Below are 22,053 nucleotides of genomic sequence, written 5' to 3'. Positions count from 1 at the left end.
GATTGTATATTTACTTTTTATTACACTCTAGTAATAGTTTTAACTATGCTAGATAAAATGGTGACACCTCACTCAATTCTTACGCCTTGACTTTTTACCCATATGAGCCAACAACAGTAGACAAACAGAGGTTATAGAAGGACCTAAGGACAAGCCAGTTTCACTTATATATGTATTTATTTAATTATTGACTGCTTGGTTAATTTACTATTTATTGATTGGGTAGCTTGGCTGGTATATTGACTCTTTTCAGCCATGACTCAGGCTTAAAGGGAAGACCATAAAACAAAACTCAGACAAATACCAGTATAAAAACTATACAATTGCATACAACATTAAAGAGCTTTTCAGACAAAGCATTATGTAATCAGCAGTGTACGGTTAGTATAAAAATAAAATTATATACAGTACCTGCATATTGATTTTGATGTACAGGTAGTGTTACCACAATTTAATGGTAGCAAATTAACCATTGTCCGTAAAGCACTTGAACATGGCTTAATTTCTAAGATTTTTTTAGTGATGCTTTGAATTGTTTCAAAGTAGACAAGTCTTTAAGTTCTTTCACTAGATGGCTCCATTTAGCAGCTCCAAGCTGTGAAAAGCTATTTCCCTGGTTTTAGTTCTGAAGGAGGGCCTGATAAGTGTTGTATCATAATTCTGACTATTTCTTAGGGAGTCAGTTTGTTCCCTGAAAGGCAGTATAGACCTTAATGGTCGGCAGTATCCTAGTTTCAGAACTTTGAAAAGTAAACAATTGGACAGAAGAAAAGCAATGCAGGTAACCAATAGTTAGTGGAATTCTGTAAAGATATTGCAAGTGTGTGTGAATACTTCCTAGTAAGGCAAGTCTTAATATTTTGTAAAAACATAATAAAGTCAAACCAAATTCAATTGTAGGAAGGAGCACATTTATAATTATGCCTGTCCTGGCTTCTGGAGATAGTGGATGAGAGATTTTGTATCACAACTTGAGCTGATTTATATGTACAGTTTGTGATAGTAAAAGATGGCTCAAGTGTAATGCCTTGATATTTGCATCATGAGACATTAGAAATATAGTCACCATATTATCCTAAAGCAAAATGTTAGGCAAGATATGAGGCAAACAGCATAACATTTATTTTTGCAGGCTTGAGTAGGTTTGCTAATGGCTGCCCACCGGCATAATTTTCAGAAAGTTAGTTGTAGTTGTATCTGTAGGTGCATGTGTAATTTATTGGCTTCTAGTAGCATTAAAGAACATCTGCAGATATTGCAAGATCGAGTGTTAGAGGGTCATCCATTATATCATTGATGAATATGGAGAAAAATAGAGGGTCTAGCACTGAGCCTTTGAAGTACCCTAATATTGATAGTATCTTTTTTGGAGTATTGGTTGTTTACATAAACTTGGGAGGCTGTATCTGGACGATAATTTTTAAAATGTGATAGGGTTATCTCCAAAGTTATGTCTTTTGTGTTTTTGCAGCAAAATGTCATGGCTGACAGTCTCAGAAGCATGAATCATATCAACAAAAACTCCTGCTGAAATAAGAGAATCATTCAGGTGTCAGTGGTGGTTCTGGTGCCAAAAGCATTGTGAAAAACTTGGTGACCTAATAGGCCTTAGCTATAAATGAAGTTGTGAGGTTTGGCAATAAAGACTGCAGTTTTTCTGAGGAAGATAGGGTGTATGATATTATATTTGGCTGAAAAGGAGTTTAAGTTAGGAAAATGTTATGCTGTTTTTTACTCGGATTTCAGAGAAGTAGAACACCCTTGTTGGCCTGTACCAGCAGAGCATGGGCCAACAGCATACTGCAGATGTATTCTGTTGATAACTGCTTGTTGTTTGGTTAACACCAACATTAAACTACATATCCTAAGCAGTAAACAAGGCAGCAGTGTGTTAAGATATACTATAATGTGTTTATTTTCTAAAATAAGTAAATCATTATTAAAAAACATAAAACAATTAAAATAGGACAGAAATTTTACTGGGCACATGTATGGAAGTTACTTTTCCTTGTTGTGTTATATGCGTGACGCCTTGGCAAGTGTGTATAACTATTGGTACTACAGAAATCCTCTGCTGTATTAAGAAGTAGTCTATGTTCGCTACAATTGTATTAATGTTGTTCCCACGTGTATCCCGTGTGAGCTGAAATCACAAGAAGAATATTACTATTGCCTTTATTATGAGCAAATGTGTACACATACGCACATTAGATTACACTTTCCTTTCTCAGCAACATACTGTGCTAGGTCCAGTAAGTATTTATGCTCATTGTAACCTTGGATGGGTAGAGGACAGGGTTTTAGGGATCACATGAAAATTTTCCCTTTGAAATTTCTGTGAAAGCCTAGCATATCAATTCCTGATTAGGAAGAAAGGCAGGCTGTATTTCTCTTTGTACAGAACGTCTTGAGCTAAGGCACAAAACCCTGTATGACTTTCATTATGTTTTAATGCAATGTCTGGTTTAAAAGATGAATATCGACACACACACACACACACACACACACACACACACACACACACACACACACACACACACACACTTTTTTGTCTATATATATATATATATATATATATATATATATATATATATGTGTGTGTGTGTGTGTGTGTCTGACTGCTTATCTCCTTCCCTAACACAATGATACTTTTGTTATCTTTAATTATAGCTACATAATTAGGGAACTGCATTACTGTGTTCTCTGTATGTTAGTCAGACGACTCATTAGATAATGTTTCCTTATTTAAACTTCCAGCACTAACTACATAACCATATCAGGCAGCGGCAAATATCCCATAACAATGGCACTGTACAAATACTCCAACTATACAGGTGTGTACACAACTGCAGATCTGCCAATCCAAATAAAAGTTGAAGACATTATGTATATTGGAGGCATGGTAGAAGGTGTGGACACAGCAAAATTTGCACTGGAAGTGGAAACCTGTTACTTTACACCAACCAGTGACTTCAATGACACCAATCGTTACGACCTTATCGTGGGAAGGTATGGTTACCAGCTTCTGTTAATAATGTGACATTTAAAAGGTGTATCTCATTTAGAAAATCTTTCCTCAAGCATTTGTAATAAGCAAATATTTCATTTTAACAACATCAACTTCATGTGGTAACAGCTAGAAATTGTGAAGTCTGCTAAGTCTATCTGTGTGGATTGAACTCTTAGAACATCCTAAAGCCAATACATCTAACAAAAATGATTGCTTTCATGCAGAGGTAGGATATTGAAACAGTAAACATACCTTTTATTATCAGCATTATAACTTCAGTCAGAACTCACTTTCAGGACCCATTCTTTCACTCCATCAGTAATGTATATAAATGGCTATTTATATGAAAGAAACACTAATCTGCACATTTTTACTGCTGCAGCATTACACATTAATTATATTACTTAAGTACTTGGCACCTTCTTAAGGTATCATCTCCACCTGTGCTTCAACTCTTCTAGAACAAGACAGAAGATTAATATCAAAATATGTCAATGGTGACACAATTCAATGTGGGGCAAATTGATTTGAAACCAGGATGATACAGCATTTAACTGACAGAGCCCACACTGTGAAAGTAGCAGACCCCAAATCTGACTTCAGACCAGTGACAAGTGGAGTACCACAGGGTTCAGTCCTGGGCCCCCTCCTGTTTGGTATCTACTTCGCTGAAGTACAGGCTAACACAGAAGGTCTTTGGCTAACGAAGTTCGCAGATGACTGCAAACTAGGAGCCATAATCGAAACTCCTAATGATGTGGACATCCTACCAAAGGGTCTCACTGAGACAGATGCCTGATGTCAAAGCCATAGCCTCAAGCTCAATGCCAAAAAGTGCATTGTCATCCCCTTTGGTAAAAACTCTGTACCCATGAGCTACAACATAGGCGGTAGTATACTTAACACTGAAAGTGTGATAAGAGACCTTGGGACACAGGTGGATAGTAGTCTCTGCTTTGATAATCACATTGCCACAGTAGTCAGGAAATCCTTCTATGTGACACACCTCATCACAAAAGGTTTCTCATCCAGAAAAAAAGAGGTCATTGTTCCCCTCTACTCATCACTCATTAGACCCATTATAGAGTACAATGCCCCTTTTGGTATGTACCTCACAAGACATCTACAACAACTGGAAAGGCTGCAGAAATACCTTACAAAGAGGATCACCAGCCTCAAACAGATGCCCTACACAGACCGTCTCAAAAAACTCCAGCTTTACTCCGTCGCATATCGCCTACTCAGAGGTGATCTCTACCTAACATACAAAGCTATGTCAAACCCAGAGCTGTTGGACATGCTCCACTTAAAGAAATCCCAATCCCTTCGAGCTACATGGGCTAGGGACCTAAACCTTGTCACCACAATAAACAGAACATGCCGGAGGGATAGATTCCTGTCCCAAAGACTTCCCATACTCTGGAACAGACTACCTATCTATATCAAATAAAGCTCCTCATTAGTACTCTTCAAGAGAAATCTTGATGATTGGATGGGAAATAGGAAATTCACTGCGGGGATCACCTCTGTGGCTCTGCTCGACAATGGCACAGGAAAATAATTTTCTTGGATGACAAAAGCCAGGGTACCTTTTTGGCTGGGCTTGTATAGGCCCCCAGGGCCAATAGCCTAGTACCTACCTATGAACCTCTCTGTGATGATGTAGTCTGTATCTGTTTGCATGCCTGCCATCACCTAGTTTAGAGGTGAAATTAGTGTCTCAAAACTGAATGACAGCATACATGCAAACATAGACCATGTAGGCTGGTCATACTACAGGTACTGAATAACAACAAACTGTATCTGAAGTGAACTGTAGCCAAAAATAACTCAACATAGTCAATGGGAAGGGAAAAATAATTTATATCATCTGTTGATCACAGCGGGGTTTCACTTAATGTACATTAAAGTTTATCATATGCACATACATACATACCTTACTGCTGTTTCTGCCTGTAATAAGTAATAACATGTGAGTGTACTGAACAACTCTTCTAACATACCCATGTAGTTATCAGCCTTACTAGCCAAAGTGTGCCATATATCTGTTTAAAATACAAACCAGAACATTTTATTGCAGTTATGCAATGGCATGAGTTTGCATATTTGTTTATTAACTTTGGCTGGTTTGTTGGGTGTGTGTTTATTTTGTTAATACTACTTATTTTAGATGCAATTTGAACATATTTTACACACCCCTGTCAGCAGGTCAGATTGTTTGGTTTCTAAGCACATTTCACAACACAAGGATAGAACTATGAGCATGTGCATTCATTTCCTTTTACACACAGGGAATGTATCTGACAGAGCATTCTGGTAGATATGAAATAAAAGTTAGATAAAAAAATTACTTATTTAAGTTGCTTACACTATTGCTGTCTAATGTGCAATTATTATATAAGTATTATGCACAAGTGCATTCATTATAATACATTTAGTCTAAAGCTAATGGAGAGGTAGTTAATGCAAACTCAAAGCACACTTTGGGAATAGGATAGGGTATCACAAATTCAGGAGAACAGCAGAGCAAACTACAATACAGAAATGTAGGTGTTACAGGCAAAGTTGTGAATTACAATATGAAAAGTCAGATTACAATGAAGGACAGAATAATCATTTTATGATGTGAAATAATTTAGAAATGCATGTATATATCAGGCAAGATGCATTAAACAGAAGCAATCAGTTCATTAGAAGTGGAAAAGCAAGATGAGCAGAGATGAAATGAGAGTGTGTGATGTAAAGCATTACCCTTTCTTTTTCTTTGTTTCTTCCCTGTCCTCTGTCCACAAGAAATGTATAAAATACTGACTTCCATTAATTTTCAGTGAGATTGTCCTACATTTTTATCATTTCATATTTTTCTCATTTTCCCAGTTGTCCGGTTGGTAATGGAGTTTCCATAATAGAAAATGGAGTTTCTTCACAAACTCAGATAAAGGCCAGAGTCGTTAAGTTTGCATCAAGTGATCAGCTGTTTGTGCACTGCAGTTTTAAACTCTGTAGCATTGGCAGCTGTGCTCAGGTGAGTGAGTATTTCAGCTTTGTAAGACAATAAACACACTTGCAGTCTGAGCTATGTTGTTAGGTGGTATGCAGCTAACAGTACCAGAAATATGTTACTGACCTCCACTGAGGACAATGCCATGCAAAAGGACAGTATAAAATCTGTTAATGAGAAATGGCTTTGAAACAATAAACATCATATACATCTATAGCTATATCTATATCTATATCTATATCTATATCTATAGCTACAGCTATATCTGTGTGTGTGTGTGTGTGTGTGTGTGTGTGTGTGTGTGTGTGTGTGTGTGTGTGTGTGTGTGTGTGTTTGTGTATGTGTGTGTGTGTATATGTTTAAAGCCACAAAATGTGCAGAATGTTAGGCAGCTATCAGTATAAAATAGGATGTACGTCTGAAAAAGCATTTCCCCTAACTGTTTTCTTGCTTACACTGGTACTAGTGTATGAATTAAAGAGTTGCATAACTATAAATGGTTGAAAGTCGGATACCATTTCTGTTAATATCCATAATGTATAAGGATGGAAAATTGCTAAATATCCATCTCTTGATGTGTCTGTAAGGCATTGTGGTTAGCACAATTTTCCTTTATTATGGTAGTGGACAACAGCTCACCTAGCTAAGATGGAGTGTAATAATATTGTGCATGTTGTATACCATTAAAACCATTAAGAAAGACATATGTACTTTAAATTCTACTGGAAAGTGTTTTTCTGTGTTGTGCACTTTAGTACTCAGCAGTTATTTCTGCCAATAATAATTCTGTCTGTGTCCCTTAAATGAACTGTGCTTGTTTCTATGCAGGTTTCTGCTACTGTACTGCACACCTTTAACCAGCGAATTGAATAACTTACAAATATACTTATGAACACTGCTAAGTCACTTACCTTGCACCTACTACTGAATTTATCCCTGCCACCTAATTTAGCATCCATGAACTCTGATATCTCACAATCACTCTAATTCTCAGAGCTCACCCTGTTGGAAACTGTATCCAATTACACATTATTACTGTCAATGTATTTTTTATACTTGTACAATAAAGCAAAAGGGTAGAAACCAAATATATGGAATGAAAGGCATGGCATTTGTATCAGTGAAATGACCATTGTTATGCAAAAAAAAAAGGCTACTCAGAAAAAAAAAGGGTTTCTTTACAGTTCAAATGCAGTTCTCTTTAGATTTATCTTTTATGCTTGGGATTTTTTGTCTGATGCTGTGAAGTCATAAAAACATTTTCTGAATCATATTTATGTAAGACAGATGCCTAACTGCTAGATAATGTGGAATATATTTCTAGGTACTTTATTTTATGAAGGCTTACAAATACTTTGAACCACTTTTAGAGGGATCAGACTAAACATTGTACATATAATACCATAGTGTGGGACTGTAACATGGTATCTGGAGTTCTAGTAGAGCTATTACCTATTAGCTTTAGGAATTAGAGACATAACATAATGTGTAATGCCCATCAGATATTACATATTTCACCACTGGGGTTGTGCAGCATAATATACACATCAGGTACACACAAAACCAGTATTTACATGATTATTCTTGTGTTGCTCTGTCTTTCTGATTTTGTTTGGTTACACCATCAGTCAGTCAGAAATTTCAGTATTTAATATATTTGTTGCTGTAATATTACAAATGCAGCTGCACTCATGAGTTTTAAATAACTGGATGTCTTTACAGTCTGAAACAATTACATCTTGTTGCTGGTAGAAGGTGTATAGAAATGTATGAAATCGGTGGAAACATTGTCAAATGACTGACTGTGATCGAGTCCTACAGTTCTGTCCATCATTACCATTTTTAATAAATTCAGAGGTTCATAGGTATATACTAGGCTAATGACCACCAGGGCCTTTCTAAGCCTAGCCATGTAACTTAACCCAACTAAATCACCTTGTAATATTTGGACCCTAATTAGGGGGTATGTTTCTTAGAAGTGGGTATGTTAGTTAGGTCGCTAAACAGTTATATAAGGGAGTATGTTAATTAGGGAATGTTTACTGTCAGCCTTTGTCTATAAGAGACATGGGGGCCAACTTGGGGATGAATTTATGATTACCCATCCAAAGGTCAAGCTTACATTTGAATAGGGTTGGGGATGGACTCTACTTCACATGGATGGGGAGCCTATTCCAGAGCACAGTGATGCTTTGCGTCACATATCTGTCTTGCCAGAATGTTGTATGTATGTCAGAAGCAAAGTTCAAATCCCTGGATCTAGTGTTTCTGGTGCTGCTTGTTTTGTGGATGTGCAAAAGCTCCATCTGGGCTGGATCTAAAGGTGCTTTATGTGCCAAGTACAGATCACCTCCCAACAGTGGTAGGAGATCAAGCATAGAAACAGGGCTCTAAGGCAATCTGTATAGGGCAGTGTGTTAATACCCTGGATTCTCTTGGTGAGGAACCTCTGTGGGTGACCTAACTGTTGCATATGCCTAGTCATTTTCATGCTGAAGGGGACATTGTAATCAATGATTGGTCCGATAAGAGATGAGTAGAGTGGTACTATAACTTCCATGGACCAGATGCCATACCCTTATTTATAAGTTGGGTACCATAGAATGATTTTCTTACTACTCTGGCTGCAAGTTGTTCAAAGGCCAGATTACTATCTACATGTGTTCCTAGATCTCTAACTACCAGGTCAGCTGTTAAGGATGTCTTAGCTATGGAGTAATTTGCCAGGGTAGACGTTTTCCCAAAAAGCACTATAATGCACTTCTTTGCACTGAGTTTTAATCAGTGGTTTTGGCACCAGTCATTTACCTGTGTTAGACCCTCTTGCAGAATATCAGTGTCAAGGAGGAAATATATGATAGATTCAAATTTGCAGTCGTCTACAAACTTTGTGAGCCAAAGGCTGTTGACATTAGCCTTGGCCACTGAGAAGTTGATGCAAACAAGAGGGGGCCCAACACAGAGCCCTGGGATACTGTACTGGTGACCTACCTCTTGGTGGAGGTAGTCTCACCAATGCTGACTTACTGGGTTTTAGCTGTGAGCTAGCTAGCAATCCAGTGAGTTGTGCAGTGATTTAGGTGAGTTTGTCCAAAAGTACCTGAGTGAGATATTGTGATGAATACTTTAGCCAGGTCTAAGTAGGTGGTATTTACCATTTTCCCTTCATCCATTGTCTTTATTACCTCCTCAAAGAAGTCTAATGTCTTTGTAAGTTGCAAATGTCTTTGTTGATCATTTCCCTGATTATTAATTCAGTGGCTTTGCATATTTGACTAGCATACCTCTCAACCTCTTAGTGCAAGACGTTTGGACAAAACCTAAAATAATGGTGAGATAAAACCCCAAAAATAGGGACGGATTTTAAATATTGTTCTTATAAACTTAGAAAGTTGGTAGAATAACATGATTTGCATTAGCATTTTCTGAAGGATATGAAGTCTGAAACTCATATGTATGTCATTATTTAGTGACTTCAATCCTCAGTGATTTGTCAGAAAATCATATATTTTATGAGGAACAGACCAAAAATATGAGACAAAAATCTAGACATTCTTCATAAATCTGGACAGCTGAGAGTTGTGTAAACTAATCATAATAATGGGTCTGTAGATCCAGTCCAAAAATAAACTTAATTCCCAACTGCATGGTCTGCTTTAAGAACCTTCAGCTGAGAGAACAAATGCAATCATGTTAAAAAAATCTAAACAACAACAAAAAAAAATTATAAGTTTGTCAAAAATAATGTTTGCAGTAATGTTAGACATTGGCAAAATGCATCACATTCTGGAAATTAATTAAAGATGTGATGCATTTTCTGGAAATTAATTAAAGATGTGGAGCATTTTCTGGAAATTAATTAAAGATGTGATGCATTTTCTGGAAATTAACTAAAGATGTGATGCATTTTCTGGAAATTAATTAAAGATGTGATGCATTTTCTGGAAATTAATTAAAGATGTGATGCATTTTCTGGAAATTAACTAAAGATGTGATGCATTTTCTGGAAATTAATTAAAGATGTGATGCATTTTCTGGAAATTAATTAAAGATGTGATGCATTTTCTGGAAATTAACTAAAGATGTGATGCATTTTCTGGAAATTAATTAAAGATGTGATGCATTTTCTCTCTCTCTCTCTCTCTTTTTTTTTTGTTGAGTTTACCAAAAAGATATATGTTGTCACTGTAGGGTATGTAATAGATATACATGCTTCTAATATGTACTGTTGTTGTGAACCCCCAGGACCTCCTTGTATTTTATTGGATATGATTGCTGGGAGGTACTTGCGTACTTCCACAGTCACTTTTGTTGTTGTGCAACTGTTAATACTGAATATGTGTCTTATGTGAAATGACAAACAAGCTCATGAAAGTGTTACAATGTGGTTGTGATAGAAAAGTACATACAACTTTTTCTGCATCAGAGCTGCACTAAAATAGTCGTTGTTATACACAGGTCAAGCACAATAACACCTAATCATTTGTTGCGTTAAGTGTGCTGTATAGTTCTTTGTGTTGTTGTGTCACTGTTACTTAAGTAAATACAGTCGTCTACAAATTGAAATGGTCTTAACAAAAACAGCCTTAAATGAAAGTTAGATGATAGCAAAAAATGTATATCTTTCATACAATATATTCAGAGAAAACCGAATCAGCTAATGGAATATAATTAATGGAATATAATTAATCACCTTAATCAAATTATTGTTTTTCAATCTCTGAATAACCCTAATTGAATGAGTCAGATGAAAAATTAATATTTAATACATTTTGTTTTCCTTCCACAGAGTTGTACAACAAGAGTAGGCCAAAGCCAGGAAAAAGTAACCCTTCTGAATTTTGGGCCTTTACGTATTCAGCCAGGTACTACCACTCATTGACTCGGTGTAAATTCCCCACAGTAATTTAATAATGCATTGTAGAAAAAAATAGAAATCCACACATTATTGTTTTGTATGTTATAGATCTGTTATAACTCTGAAATTTAAGCAAGTTTTTGCAAATTCAATTTGTTTGTAACTGGCATCTCTGAAGTTACCAGATCAAGGCAAAAAAAATTCAAATTGTTTTTTTTTTTACATATTGCTGTAGAATTCTTTTACAGTGCTGTCCTGTTTATAATGTTTGGCAATTATATAATGTCAGCCATCCACGACTTGGCATAAATTTGTGCTACAAACAGCAGCACTATAGTCAGCTGTTGTATCACTTCCTATCCGTTATATCAAATGGAAGGGAACATACTAATGTTTGGAGTTTGAAAGACTGAAAGGATGTTTATAGTATAGGTCCATCTGACACTAGGGCCATTCTCTTATTGTTCTGTAATTCTTTTCTCCTAGCTAGAAACAGCACCTGATACTATTCATTCACAATTGTGTTTTATTTTGTCCCCACCTCCACTCACCTGAGATATTAAGACCGCATACAATCTTTATCCACTCCATGGCCTTTTCTTCCCACTAGGGATGAAGGTTGAGTAATAATGCCCCCAAAGCCAGCAGAATGAAGGATGGACTTTATCATTACATATTTGCAGTGTGACTTGCTATCAATAGTTTTGCTACTCTTGGGTGCACCTGGACACAAGTCTTACAAAATACTATTTTGTTTTCAAATAAGAGCATTCCAAAATATGACTAGTTAATGGATCACAATATGTTACAGCAACAACTTAAAAAGCAGAAGCGAATGAATGAGTGATTGCAGTGAATGGCCCGTGTATCAACATAAATCTCAAGAGTCTCACTAACTTAAAATGTCAGCTTATAAATATTTATTAAGTTATCATTCTGTGAGATAAATAACAGGATTTGGAATTTTTGATGTTGGCATTTTCATATGGCATAAATAAGTTAAACGTTTTAGACAAAGGATGGCATTAACTGTATTGTACGGTCAGATGTTGTTCTCACCTGCATTCAGTGCACAGGACAGGTATGGGGTGATGTAAGTGTATTTGCCTGCTGGAAACACCACTTCTTGGCACCACAGCTATGAAACCATGTTACACATGTGCAAGGAGCTGTGGGATTTAGGAAGGGGAAAAAGTACAGGACTGGTAGGTACGCAATAAAAATAAACTTTATTTGTTTTTTTCAAAATGGAAATCTATTTTAATGTGGTCATATGATCAACAAGACTGAATACAGAAGTTTGTGAGCAGTCAAAGAGAGAACTGTGAGGTTGAAGGAGATTATTGAAATCTGTCACTCCCAAAATATGTTAATGTAACACATTTCAAGTACAAGCTACAATTCAATCTACAATTCATGATATGTATCTTATATATATCTATATCCATATATATATATATATATATATATATATATATATATATATATATATATATATATATATATATATATATAAAACCAGGCTTAATGTGCACTGTAGCTATATGCACCCTGCTAGAGGATAGCTGTTGTTGCCTGTTAAAATATTTTTTTTCATCAGAAATGTAAATTGCTTTAAATTTTCCCATAACATCAGCCTTACTTTCATAGAAAATATACCAATGAACACAAAGTAAAGCACTATACTGCAGGTCTACTTCAAAGAGAAGTGTAAAACTGAGATTAACATATTTCTGCTTGCCTGTTCTTTTGACAAGCAGAAGTTAAAAACTGAAACAAGATACTAACTAATAAATTTTGTGTCCTTTACAGGTAGTCCCGGATCAAGTGCCACTACTGGTGAGTATTGAAGCAGCAGTTTCCATTTGTTTTTTTTTTTTTCAATAAACATTTTTTATTGTTTTTCACAACCATATTACAAATTCACACACTATGTACAATATTTACAAAATGCTTCCATAGGTTAACTTCACATTATATGTCAATCTCATATATTGGTCATAAGTACAGTACTAATAATCAAAAAAAAGAGAGAAAGAAAAAAAAAAAAGAAAACCCACAATAACAAATCAAGCCAACGAACTGTATTGTCTCTACCTCTTATATCTAATCTAAGATTGATTTTACATTGTACTCTAAGTCCCAAGAAAAAGTGGATAGGCACCTCTACGCCAACAGAATATTGAAAATTTGCTCCCATATTTTTATATTGTTGATATTTTTCTTATGGTCGCTTATTAAGAGTTTATGCTTAAGATATGTTGTATAGCCATCAATCTGAAATTTCCCCACGATGTCTGGTCTGGGTTCAACCAATTTTTGGCTATATATAATTTCATTAATAAACAAATATTCATAATTATGATCCTTTTTGATTTTCCTAGATTCTCCGGGGAATATGAAGAATCATAAACTCCCAAGAGAGTGTTGAGTTTTGGTAGCCCATTTTTTTGTAACTGTAACTTGAGTGAATTCCACAATTTATAAATACACTTGCAACTCCAGAACATGTGAAGCAAATCCGCTGTTTGATCTAAGCAATGTGGGCATTTAGGTGAATTCTTCGGATCAAATTTGTGAAGAGTGAGACGAGTATAATATGCGTTGTTGAAAATCATCAACTGCGTAAAAATCAATTTTTGCAGGGATACAGACTTTAATGTTGTACTGAATGCCTCCAATATCTTATTGTCATCTGACAATATTAATTTCTCCCTCCAGTAACTCGATAAAAGAACGTGTTTGTTGTACTTCCTCTCTTTTATCAATTTATATGCTGCGGTTATATATTTTCTATCCTGCAACAGGGCTTCCCACAGATTACGAGAAGTGATTAAGTCCTCCTCTTTCATTTCAAAGTTATTAAAATAGTTTATTGCTAAGTCCTTCAACTTACTATGATTAAATAGGAAATAGGAAGTTCCATTTCTTTTAGAATATCATGTACTACTACCCCTAGAAAAGGATATAAATCAAGTACAGTTAACTCCTTAATTAAGGGGAATTTCTTTAAATCTATCAGTTGACTACCAATTGTTAAGTTAGGGTTCCCATGAAACGGTTGGAATACCATCATATATTTTAATAAGTTTAAGGAAGCAAAAAGAGTTTGAATTGCCGTTACATAGCTCTTTATGTGTTCCATCAACTTATATTTACTCATTGTTCGATCATTTAGAAAGGGTAAAGCTTTAACATTGACACCCACTTCACTTATATACTTATACGTTAGGAGCACCCATTTGGGTGTCCATTTTCTACTACTACTATCAAAGTATGACGTCTTTAAGATCCTATTGGCCTGAATCACTAAATAGTAAATTTCAAAATCCAGTAACTCCAGCCCCCCCTTATTTTTTGGAACCATCAATTTTTCATATGATATTCTCGTCTTCCTGGGTTCCCACAGAAATCTCCCCAATCCTATATGAAACCGTTTAAAAAATGTTTTCGTAATTCTGAGTTGTGCAGCTCTAAAAATATATAACATTCTGGGAAGAACATTCATTCTTATAATTGCTGCTCTTGCCATCAGTGGTAACTTCAACTTATTCCATCTCTCTAGATCCAATGTTATTTGATCTGCAGTTGATTTTACATTGTTTATAAAAAAATCCCTATTTTCAGTGGAGAATGCAATCCCCAGATATTTTATCCTTTCTTCCGTCGTTACTTGTCCTATCAATGGCAGCATTGAAAAAGGTGTGGGTGTCTTTAACGGAAATATTTTAGATTTTTTAAAGTTTAGCTTGTAGTTGGAAATTCTCTCAAAGATTCTTATTGCAGCAAATATTTTTTCAGTATCGGAAACAGGTGTGGTACAATATATGTTTAAATCATCTGCGAAGGCAGCCAGCCCAACCTTTATCCCATACAGAACTGGAGAATTATAGAATGCATTTTGCTTAAGGTGTAAAAATAAGGGCTCCAAGTACAGATTAAATAAGATGGGAGATAATGGGCAGCCCTGACGGGTACCATTTTTGATTTGTATCCTATTCGAGCATTCGTGATTTATAAATAAATCTGTATATGCATTATTGTATAGTATTCTTAACGTTGAAACAAATTCCTGGGGTATATTAAAATAAGCAGTTTCCATTTGTGATTCAGCATCTCAGCTTGCTAATGGTATTATCATACAGATAGGGTAGTGTGTCTCATTGTGCATCAGGCTTTCAGCAAAGATGGCACAGTTGTTACCAGCAATGCCTGTATGCTATATAATAATTTATTGCCATAGCAACATGTGCTCCTTACACTGAATCCACACTTTAACTGCCTGTTGGCCATAAACTCACTGTATAATATCATGATGGTTTTACACTTTAAAACAGCTCCTAACCAAATGCACGTGTATTACACTGGCTCTTTACTGTAAGTACTTGTAAGCCTTACTGTATATGTGTACTAGGCATACATATCCTTCAGACTCCATATTGTAAGCACCTGTAGGTACTGCACTGACATCTCACCATAACTGCCTGTGCCTTACACTAACTACTTACGATTACTAGCTGCAGGCCTTACACTTCACTATAAATGTCTGTATGACTTACACTAACTACTTACCATTACTAGCTGTCAGCCTTACACTTCACCATAACTGCCTGTGCCTTACACTAACTACTTACCATTACTAGCTGCAGGCCTTGCACTTCACTATAAATGTCTGTATGATTTACACTAATTCCTGCTTTCTTTTGGCTTTTTATCATTGCTTCTTACCATAAGTATCTGTAGGCCTTGCAACATCTCTTTTCCATAATTACTTCCAAAATTACTTATTTAAGGATGGTGCAGTGGTGCAGCAGTAGCGTTGTCACCTCACAGCAAGAGGTTCTCTGGTTCAATTCTCAGCTGGAGTGCCTTCTGTGCTGATTCTGCATGTCCTCCCTGTGTTCATGTGTATTTCCTCCAGGTGCTCTGGTTTTCTCCCACATTACAAAGGCATGCGTCTGAAGTGTTTCTCCCCGGGACTCTGATGAAAATTGGCTTCATTCCAAGTTGGAGTTTCCCGGACAACAAATGTTAAATAAATAAAATAAAAATAAATACTTGTGGGTGCTACACTATCACCTTAACATAATAGTATCTGTGGACCTTACACCAACTGCTTAAAATAAGTACCTGTGGTCTTAAATTGACACCTTGCCATAATTGCCTATAGGCCCTACAGTGACATTATTTGGTGTTTGTGGGTGTCACACCAACTACTTTCTGTAAATGTCTGTGGACTTTACACCAATTGCTTACTAATAAGTATATGTGGGCTTTACACATATTCCAGACTCCTTATCATAAGTGTCTGCAGACCTTACTGAACCTCTTAGTGCCTTTTGTGTACGTTAAACTGACTCCAAATCATAAGTGCCTTTGGACTTTTATGTGCCTTAAATTGACTCCATATCATACGTGCCTTTGGGCTTTATTCCAGCTCTTTATCATAGTTTATTACTACACTAATGACTGGGAGGGGCTTTCTAAGCCTAGAAAGAATAATGATATCCTGTATCCAAATAGGACTCAGAGAGCCAGGCATTTATAAGCTACCTCTGTCCATAAGGATCATGGTTGCCAGGCCCAGTGTAAATTCTCTATTCCCCATTCACTGGTCTAGGTCGTGCTTAAACTGGGTAATAGACGAACTCAGCTTCATATGGATTGGAAGCTTGTTCCTTAGGAAGGGCAGTCTTTGAGACATATATCTGTCTCTCCAGCATGTTCTGTTTAAGTCACAGACAACATTCAAGTCCCTGGACCTCGTATTTCTACTACACTTTGACCTATGAATACGCAGGAGATTCATAAGTGTGGGGTTTGTGAATGCCTTGTAAGTCAGCCATAGATCATCCCTAAACATAAACACATTCTAGGCCTTAACCCTGACTCCTTATCATAATTACTCATGGACCTTATATCAACTCCTCTCCATAACTGCCTGTGGGCATTACATCGACTTCATGTTATACGTACCAGTGGCCTTGTACCATTTCCAGACATCAAATGATGATAGGCCTTACACTATTTACCACAAATGCATGTCAGCTTTACATGAATTCTTTGCTATAAGTACTGCTGAGCCTTAAACTGATTGCTAAATATAAGTACCTGTGGGCCTTGCATCAATGCTGCTGTGATAGTTTATATCAATTATATATTATATTATAGCTCAAAGTAGACAAACTACAACAAACTCTGCAAGCTGTAGAGCCTGAATAAAAATACATTTCTGCATGTGTGTGTGTGTGTGTGTGTGTGTGTGTGTGTGTGTGTGTGTGTGTGTGTGTGCACACACACACACACACACACACACACACACACACACACACACACACACACACACACACACACACACACACACACACACACACACACACACACACACACACACACACACACACACACACACACACACACACAAAACTTCCTGCTAATTTAACAAAGGAAAAAATAAGTATGGAGTCTCATAAGAAAGGGTGTTTACTCTTGCCTAAAACTGACTGAAGTAGCCCATTTGAAGTCCCACTTTGATTGGAAGGCCCCAGCTAGTGCATGAGGCCATCTAGTGTAGAGTCATCTCTGATTTCATTTGGGATTTATGTATAACAAAGAAACGTGTGTGTTTGTATACCAGCTTCTAGAATATGTCTGCTCTATCCCACAAGTGTAGTACCGTCACATACCAGAAAGTGCAGGCTGAAACAAACAAAACAAAACACACAGGCATACAAGCATTCTGAAATGAAAAAGAAAACACTTTTAAAAATGCATAACCATAAAGCATGCAAAATGTTCCATTTAAAAATAATAATACTTCTAGCACAGGTCATTGCTAAAAATACAAGTTCAGTTTTTTTTAACATGTACATCATGAAGTATGTGATGTATTATTGTCAATACCCTTGAATTCTAAGGGGAATGTTCTTCCATACTTGACAGAATTACATTTTTGTTAGATTAATACTACTTAATGTCAGTTTCTATACCTTGTGTATGTGTGCTTTATTGTCTGCATAATTGCATTCCTAGTAACTTTAACTCAAGTTTTGTTTGTTGTACATGTATCTATCCATTTGTGGGTACATATGCCTTTACATGTCACATATAGGCTCACTGCCATATAAGAGGCTAATCTGGTAAATGTTAAATACAACAAATGCTAAACATGTACTGCAAAATTACCTTTTTATAGGAGAAGTTATCATTTGTTGCAGAGGGATTTGAATCTCTGGCATGCAATCATTTGATGTGATAACACTTGGAAAACAGTGTAGTTGTTATACAAGCTACATAAGGAAGTATTCAAGTAATGTCATGCTATTAAAATTATAAAGTAAGCATGACATCATTTCTAGCAAGCCTCCTGTTTAGGCCATGGGAAATTGATGTAAGTCATTTAAAAGAAATGACTTAATTATGGCTATAAAGTTTGTGATTATAATCTGTAGTATTCATTCATAAATCCCAAATATCTGTTCTTGGAACTAAAATTGTATGCACTCCTCCATACTGGAAAAATAAACAGCTGCAGGCTGTATCCTGACAGCAAGGTAACACAGAAAATTCATAAGTTCCCCATTTCACCTTCAAGGAGGTCTCAGATAAATATGATCGTATTTCAGAGCTGGGCTGCGGACACTGTCATTAATGCTTCTGTATCCAATCTATACCACAATCACTGGTATCATTCACTACAATGTTGATGATAGAGGTAAAACAGCATAGACAGATAAGCTAGAACTGACCACACTAGCAGGTGGGTTTGTGTTCTGAATCCATATAGGATAGTGTTGTAGGAAGACACAAAGTAAGAAAGAAACATGTTGCTTTCTATGAAAACAGCACTTTTGCGTTTGTCGGTGATGTTAACAGCACAGCATGCTAATGAAAATTATTTTGATGTTGTCAGTTCATAAATTATTTCACTGAGATTCCTTTATTTTTTATTTGTAGTCCTTCCTCAAGAAGTGTGGAAGTTATATTCCTTGATTGGATTACTTATCCTGCGAGTGCTGCAGTGATCGAAGATGAAGATGAAGCCAATTTCTCAGCAAACAGAAGGAGCAGTTCACCCTTCGCCAACTTAAGAGCACTCAGTAAAAATGCAGAATATTGGCATTATGCACTCTAGAATGAACGGCAGGTGTCCTAGCATCACCATCTGTGAAAGTGTTCCTGCCACTTTTGTTGCTTTCCTTTGGATCCTTGTTTGTTTGTGTTTTTCCTTTTCTTAGGTGAGATCTTTCATGCCTAGGAAAAGATTAAGGGAAGAAATAAAAATGATGCCATGAATTAAGTCTACTGCAGTTATTATAAACCGGCAGATCGACTAATGCAGGAAAAAGTCTTTCAATAAAAAAAGACATCCCTTCTAAAAAAAATTGCAATACTACACATTTTAGAACAATGTGCAGACATCTTCATACTTCTTTAAGTATGAAGCAAGCTGTCTGATAAACAAATTTTCTAACCACTTATATCCTATTAACACTGATTTATTTCTAGAGTTTTTGTGTTTATATTTCAAATATTTTGTAGGAACTATGTCACTTTATCATGGTCAGTATTGTAGAATTAATTCTGAATTATGTTTAATAATGTTCTATGAAATGTATGTAACTTTCCTGGCTGGCCACAGGAAACGATAATTTCGAATATGTTTATGCCAGGTCAGCAATACCTGAGATTTTGCTCAATTTTTATTTATTTACTTGCGTATCTTAGTGTATCTCTGACAGTGTGTTAATAAATTAATGCATGTAATTTATATTGTTTTATTAAGAGTACTTATTTGTTCAACTACATGAACACATATATGATTGTTACAGTGTTGAAAATCAATCTCATTACCACGCATTGCAGTTTAAGTGCTCGGAGTCTAAACAAAAACTAATGCCGTCCACTTCTTTTTTAAGTGTCACAGAGTGCAGCTTAAGCAGCTAGATCTGCCTGTAAATACTTGTTTCTGCACTTACATATCTTTTAGATGTAGATCTAGACATTTTAGCCACACTGTGACAATAGCCAAAACAAAAAAAGCACTCCAGCTAATTCTTTCTGCATACTCACAGAAGAAAACACCATGAATATAAAATAGAAGTGCCAGCTGTAAGACTTTTATTCTTACAGCTGAGAACTTCATCAAACAAACAGTACATTCATTACACCTGCTGAAATATTCCCTAGATAGGCACATGATAGCAGTTTTAAAACTCAGTGGCATATTTAAAACATCTTGAGCAACCAAAATGGAAAATACTACTAAATATAAAAATATATATATTTATTAATAAAGTGGAAGATTGATTTATTTCACTCCCACTTGTATTTTTTTCAGCCACAAATGATAACCAATTTTGCAAACTTCATGGATGTTTCAGTTCATGGTGTATGTATGTTTTAAAACTGACTTTCCCTTCACCAGCTACCAACTACAAGAGACAAGGACAAAGGGGGAAACAAAGTTTTCCACAGTACTTTATGGACAAGGAGGGTTGCACATCTATTAAGGTATAAAGACGTTTCATCCTCCAAACAGTCTTATGACATACATCTACCTACAATGCTCTGACTAGTACAAAATGCTACTACAATTTTCAGTGGTGTAAGAAACTGAGGACTATTTATTTAATATGTAATAGATATGTGTTAGCATATATTTTTGTTGCAGCAATTGTTAATAATGTCTGGCTGAATATATTGTATTTTGCATGGTTTCTCAAGCTTGGGGACTTGCAGTTGTGTAAGAAGGTTTTCTTAAACTAGCTTGTACTCCATATGTCTGCATTTGTGCTTAATAAAACAAAATTGTTAACAGAAGAGATTTACTTTTGTTTTACCTAGGGTACCTTTACATGGACCATTTTTTTTTCTTTTCACTTTTATGCAACAGCATATTCATCTCACATAAATTTCATCTTAATACTAAACTAGAGTGTTTTATGTTTGTTTTGTGTAGAGTACCTTTATTAGGATTATTTTTTTCATGTCATTGCTATACAGTAATATAGAAGCTGCATTGTAACATGACGTTCTACAACTCAGGAAGTATGCGTACTTTTCAGAAAACCAGTTTTGTTTAAAGTATGTACAATATCAGGGTGTGTGCAGAATTAGATGAAAAATAGTGGAAGACAAAGTTATTACAATTATTTGGCAAATATATATCAGAATATGTCGACATTCATCACTATATCATCACTGAAGTGCTTGCCACATAGAGTAAAGGTACATTGTTTTTGGATGGTCACATTGTGCATATCCTGAGGGGTTTAACACTAGGTGTGGTCTTCTTTGACATTTATATGTTTTTTGAATCAGTTTAATATAAACAACTAATTTTATTTATGTATATTTATTCACACTTTGTTGACTAGGCAATGGCTTCTTTTCAGGGGAGACCCAAGGTTGCATACATGCCGACTAGAGAAAGTCTGGCCAAGGCACAGAGGAATTGCCCCTGCTATTTTTTGATAAATGCCATAGGATCTTTTACATCCACCAGAGCTATCACCAGCTCAGGCAGATGGAGCCTCTGTTTAATGTCTCATACAAAGAATGGATAGATAACTTGCAATCAATTATAAGTAATTCAGGTCTTAGGTAAATAACCAAATTACTGATAAGAAAAAAGTATGGAAATGCTGTGCTGGTCCACTAATAAAAAGCACAAAGACACAGGAACACAGACATGATATAATATCTTTTATTGGACCAATATAGGTCTTGTAATTGCTCAAGCTTTTAAGCTGCCATAAACCCTTTGTCAGGAGTTACTGAGTTACTGATGTTAGATACAGTTCATAACTATTCACTTGTGTGTAGAAAGGTAAGTACGTCATTTATTTCATATGGCTAAGTAAAGAAAACTTTAAAAATGCTAGTGTAGAAAAAATGTAGCTCAGACTAGGCACAAGTGGGTCATAGTATTAACAGTTCATTATTACATAGATTAACAGCACTCTAAGTATAATCCATAATCATTGCTTTTGTAAGTTAAATGGATCAAAAATAAAAGGCCAATCACATAAAGTATACAAACACTGAATTAAACACAATAACAATGAAAAAACTATCAAAATGTAATAAATGTCTTCTGTAATGAATTTGCTTTGCAATATAATGTTTTAGCAATTAGTTATAACAAACACACCTCTTATAGTCAACTGTTACAATTTAGTG

General features: G+C 35.7%; 1 protein-coding gene across 2 annotated transcripts in view; it reads left to right on the top strand.

Annotated features, from left to right (window-relative positions):
* Positions 1–19,986, top strand: part of LOC122804277 (pancreatic secretory granule membrane major glycoprotein GP2-like) — a 38,233-nt gene extending 18,247 nt beyond the window's left edge. The window contains exons 6-10 of one of the 2 annotated variants that reach the window (XM_044074054.1): positions 2,758–3,009; positions 5,888–6,035; positions 10,801–10,876; positions 12,682–12,708; positions 18,826–19,986. In XM_044074054.1, coding sequence (XP_043929989.1) covers positions 2,758–3,009; positions 5,888–6,035; positions 10,801–10,876; positions 12,682–12,708; positions 18,826–18,893 — 571 coding nt within the window. In that variant the 3' untranslated portion in view covers positions 18,894–19,986. Of the gene's footprint in view, positions 1–2,757; positions 3,010–5,887; positions 6,036–6,839; positions 8,519–10,800; positions 10,877–12,681; positions 12,709–18,825 lie in introns of those variants that run through there. The other variant, XM_044074055.1, reaches the window with a different exon arrangement.
* Positions 19,987–22,053: the final 2,067 nt, after the last annotated feature.

This window comes from Protopterus annectens, chromosome 6.part0, assembly GCF_019279795.1.
Source record: "Protopterus annectens isolate FY-2018-M chromosome 6.part0, PAN1.0, whole genome shotgun sequence".
Lineage (NCBI taxonomy): Eukaryota > Metazoa > Chordata > Ceratodontiformes > Protopteridae > Protopterus > Protopterus annectens.
Note: the sequence above shows the minus strand (reverse complement) of the source record. Positions and strands in the feature narration are given on the sequence as shown.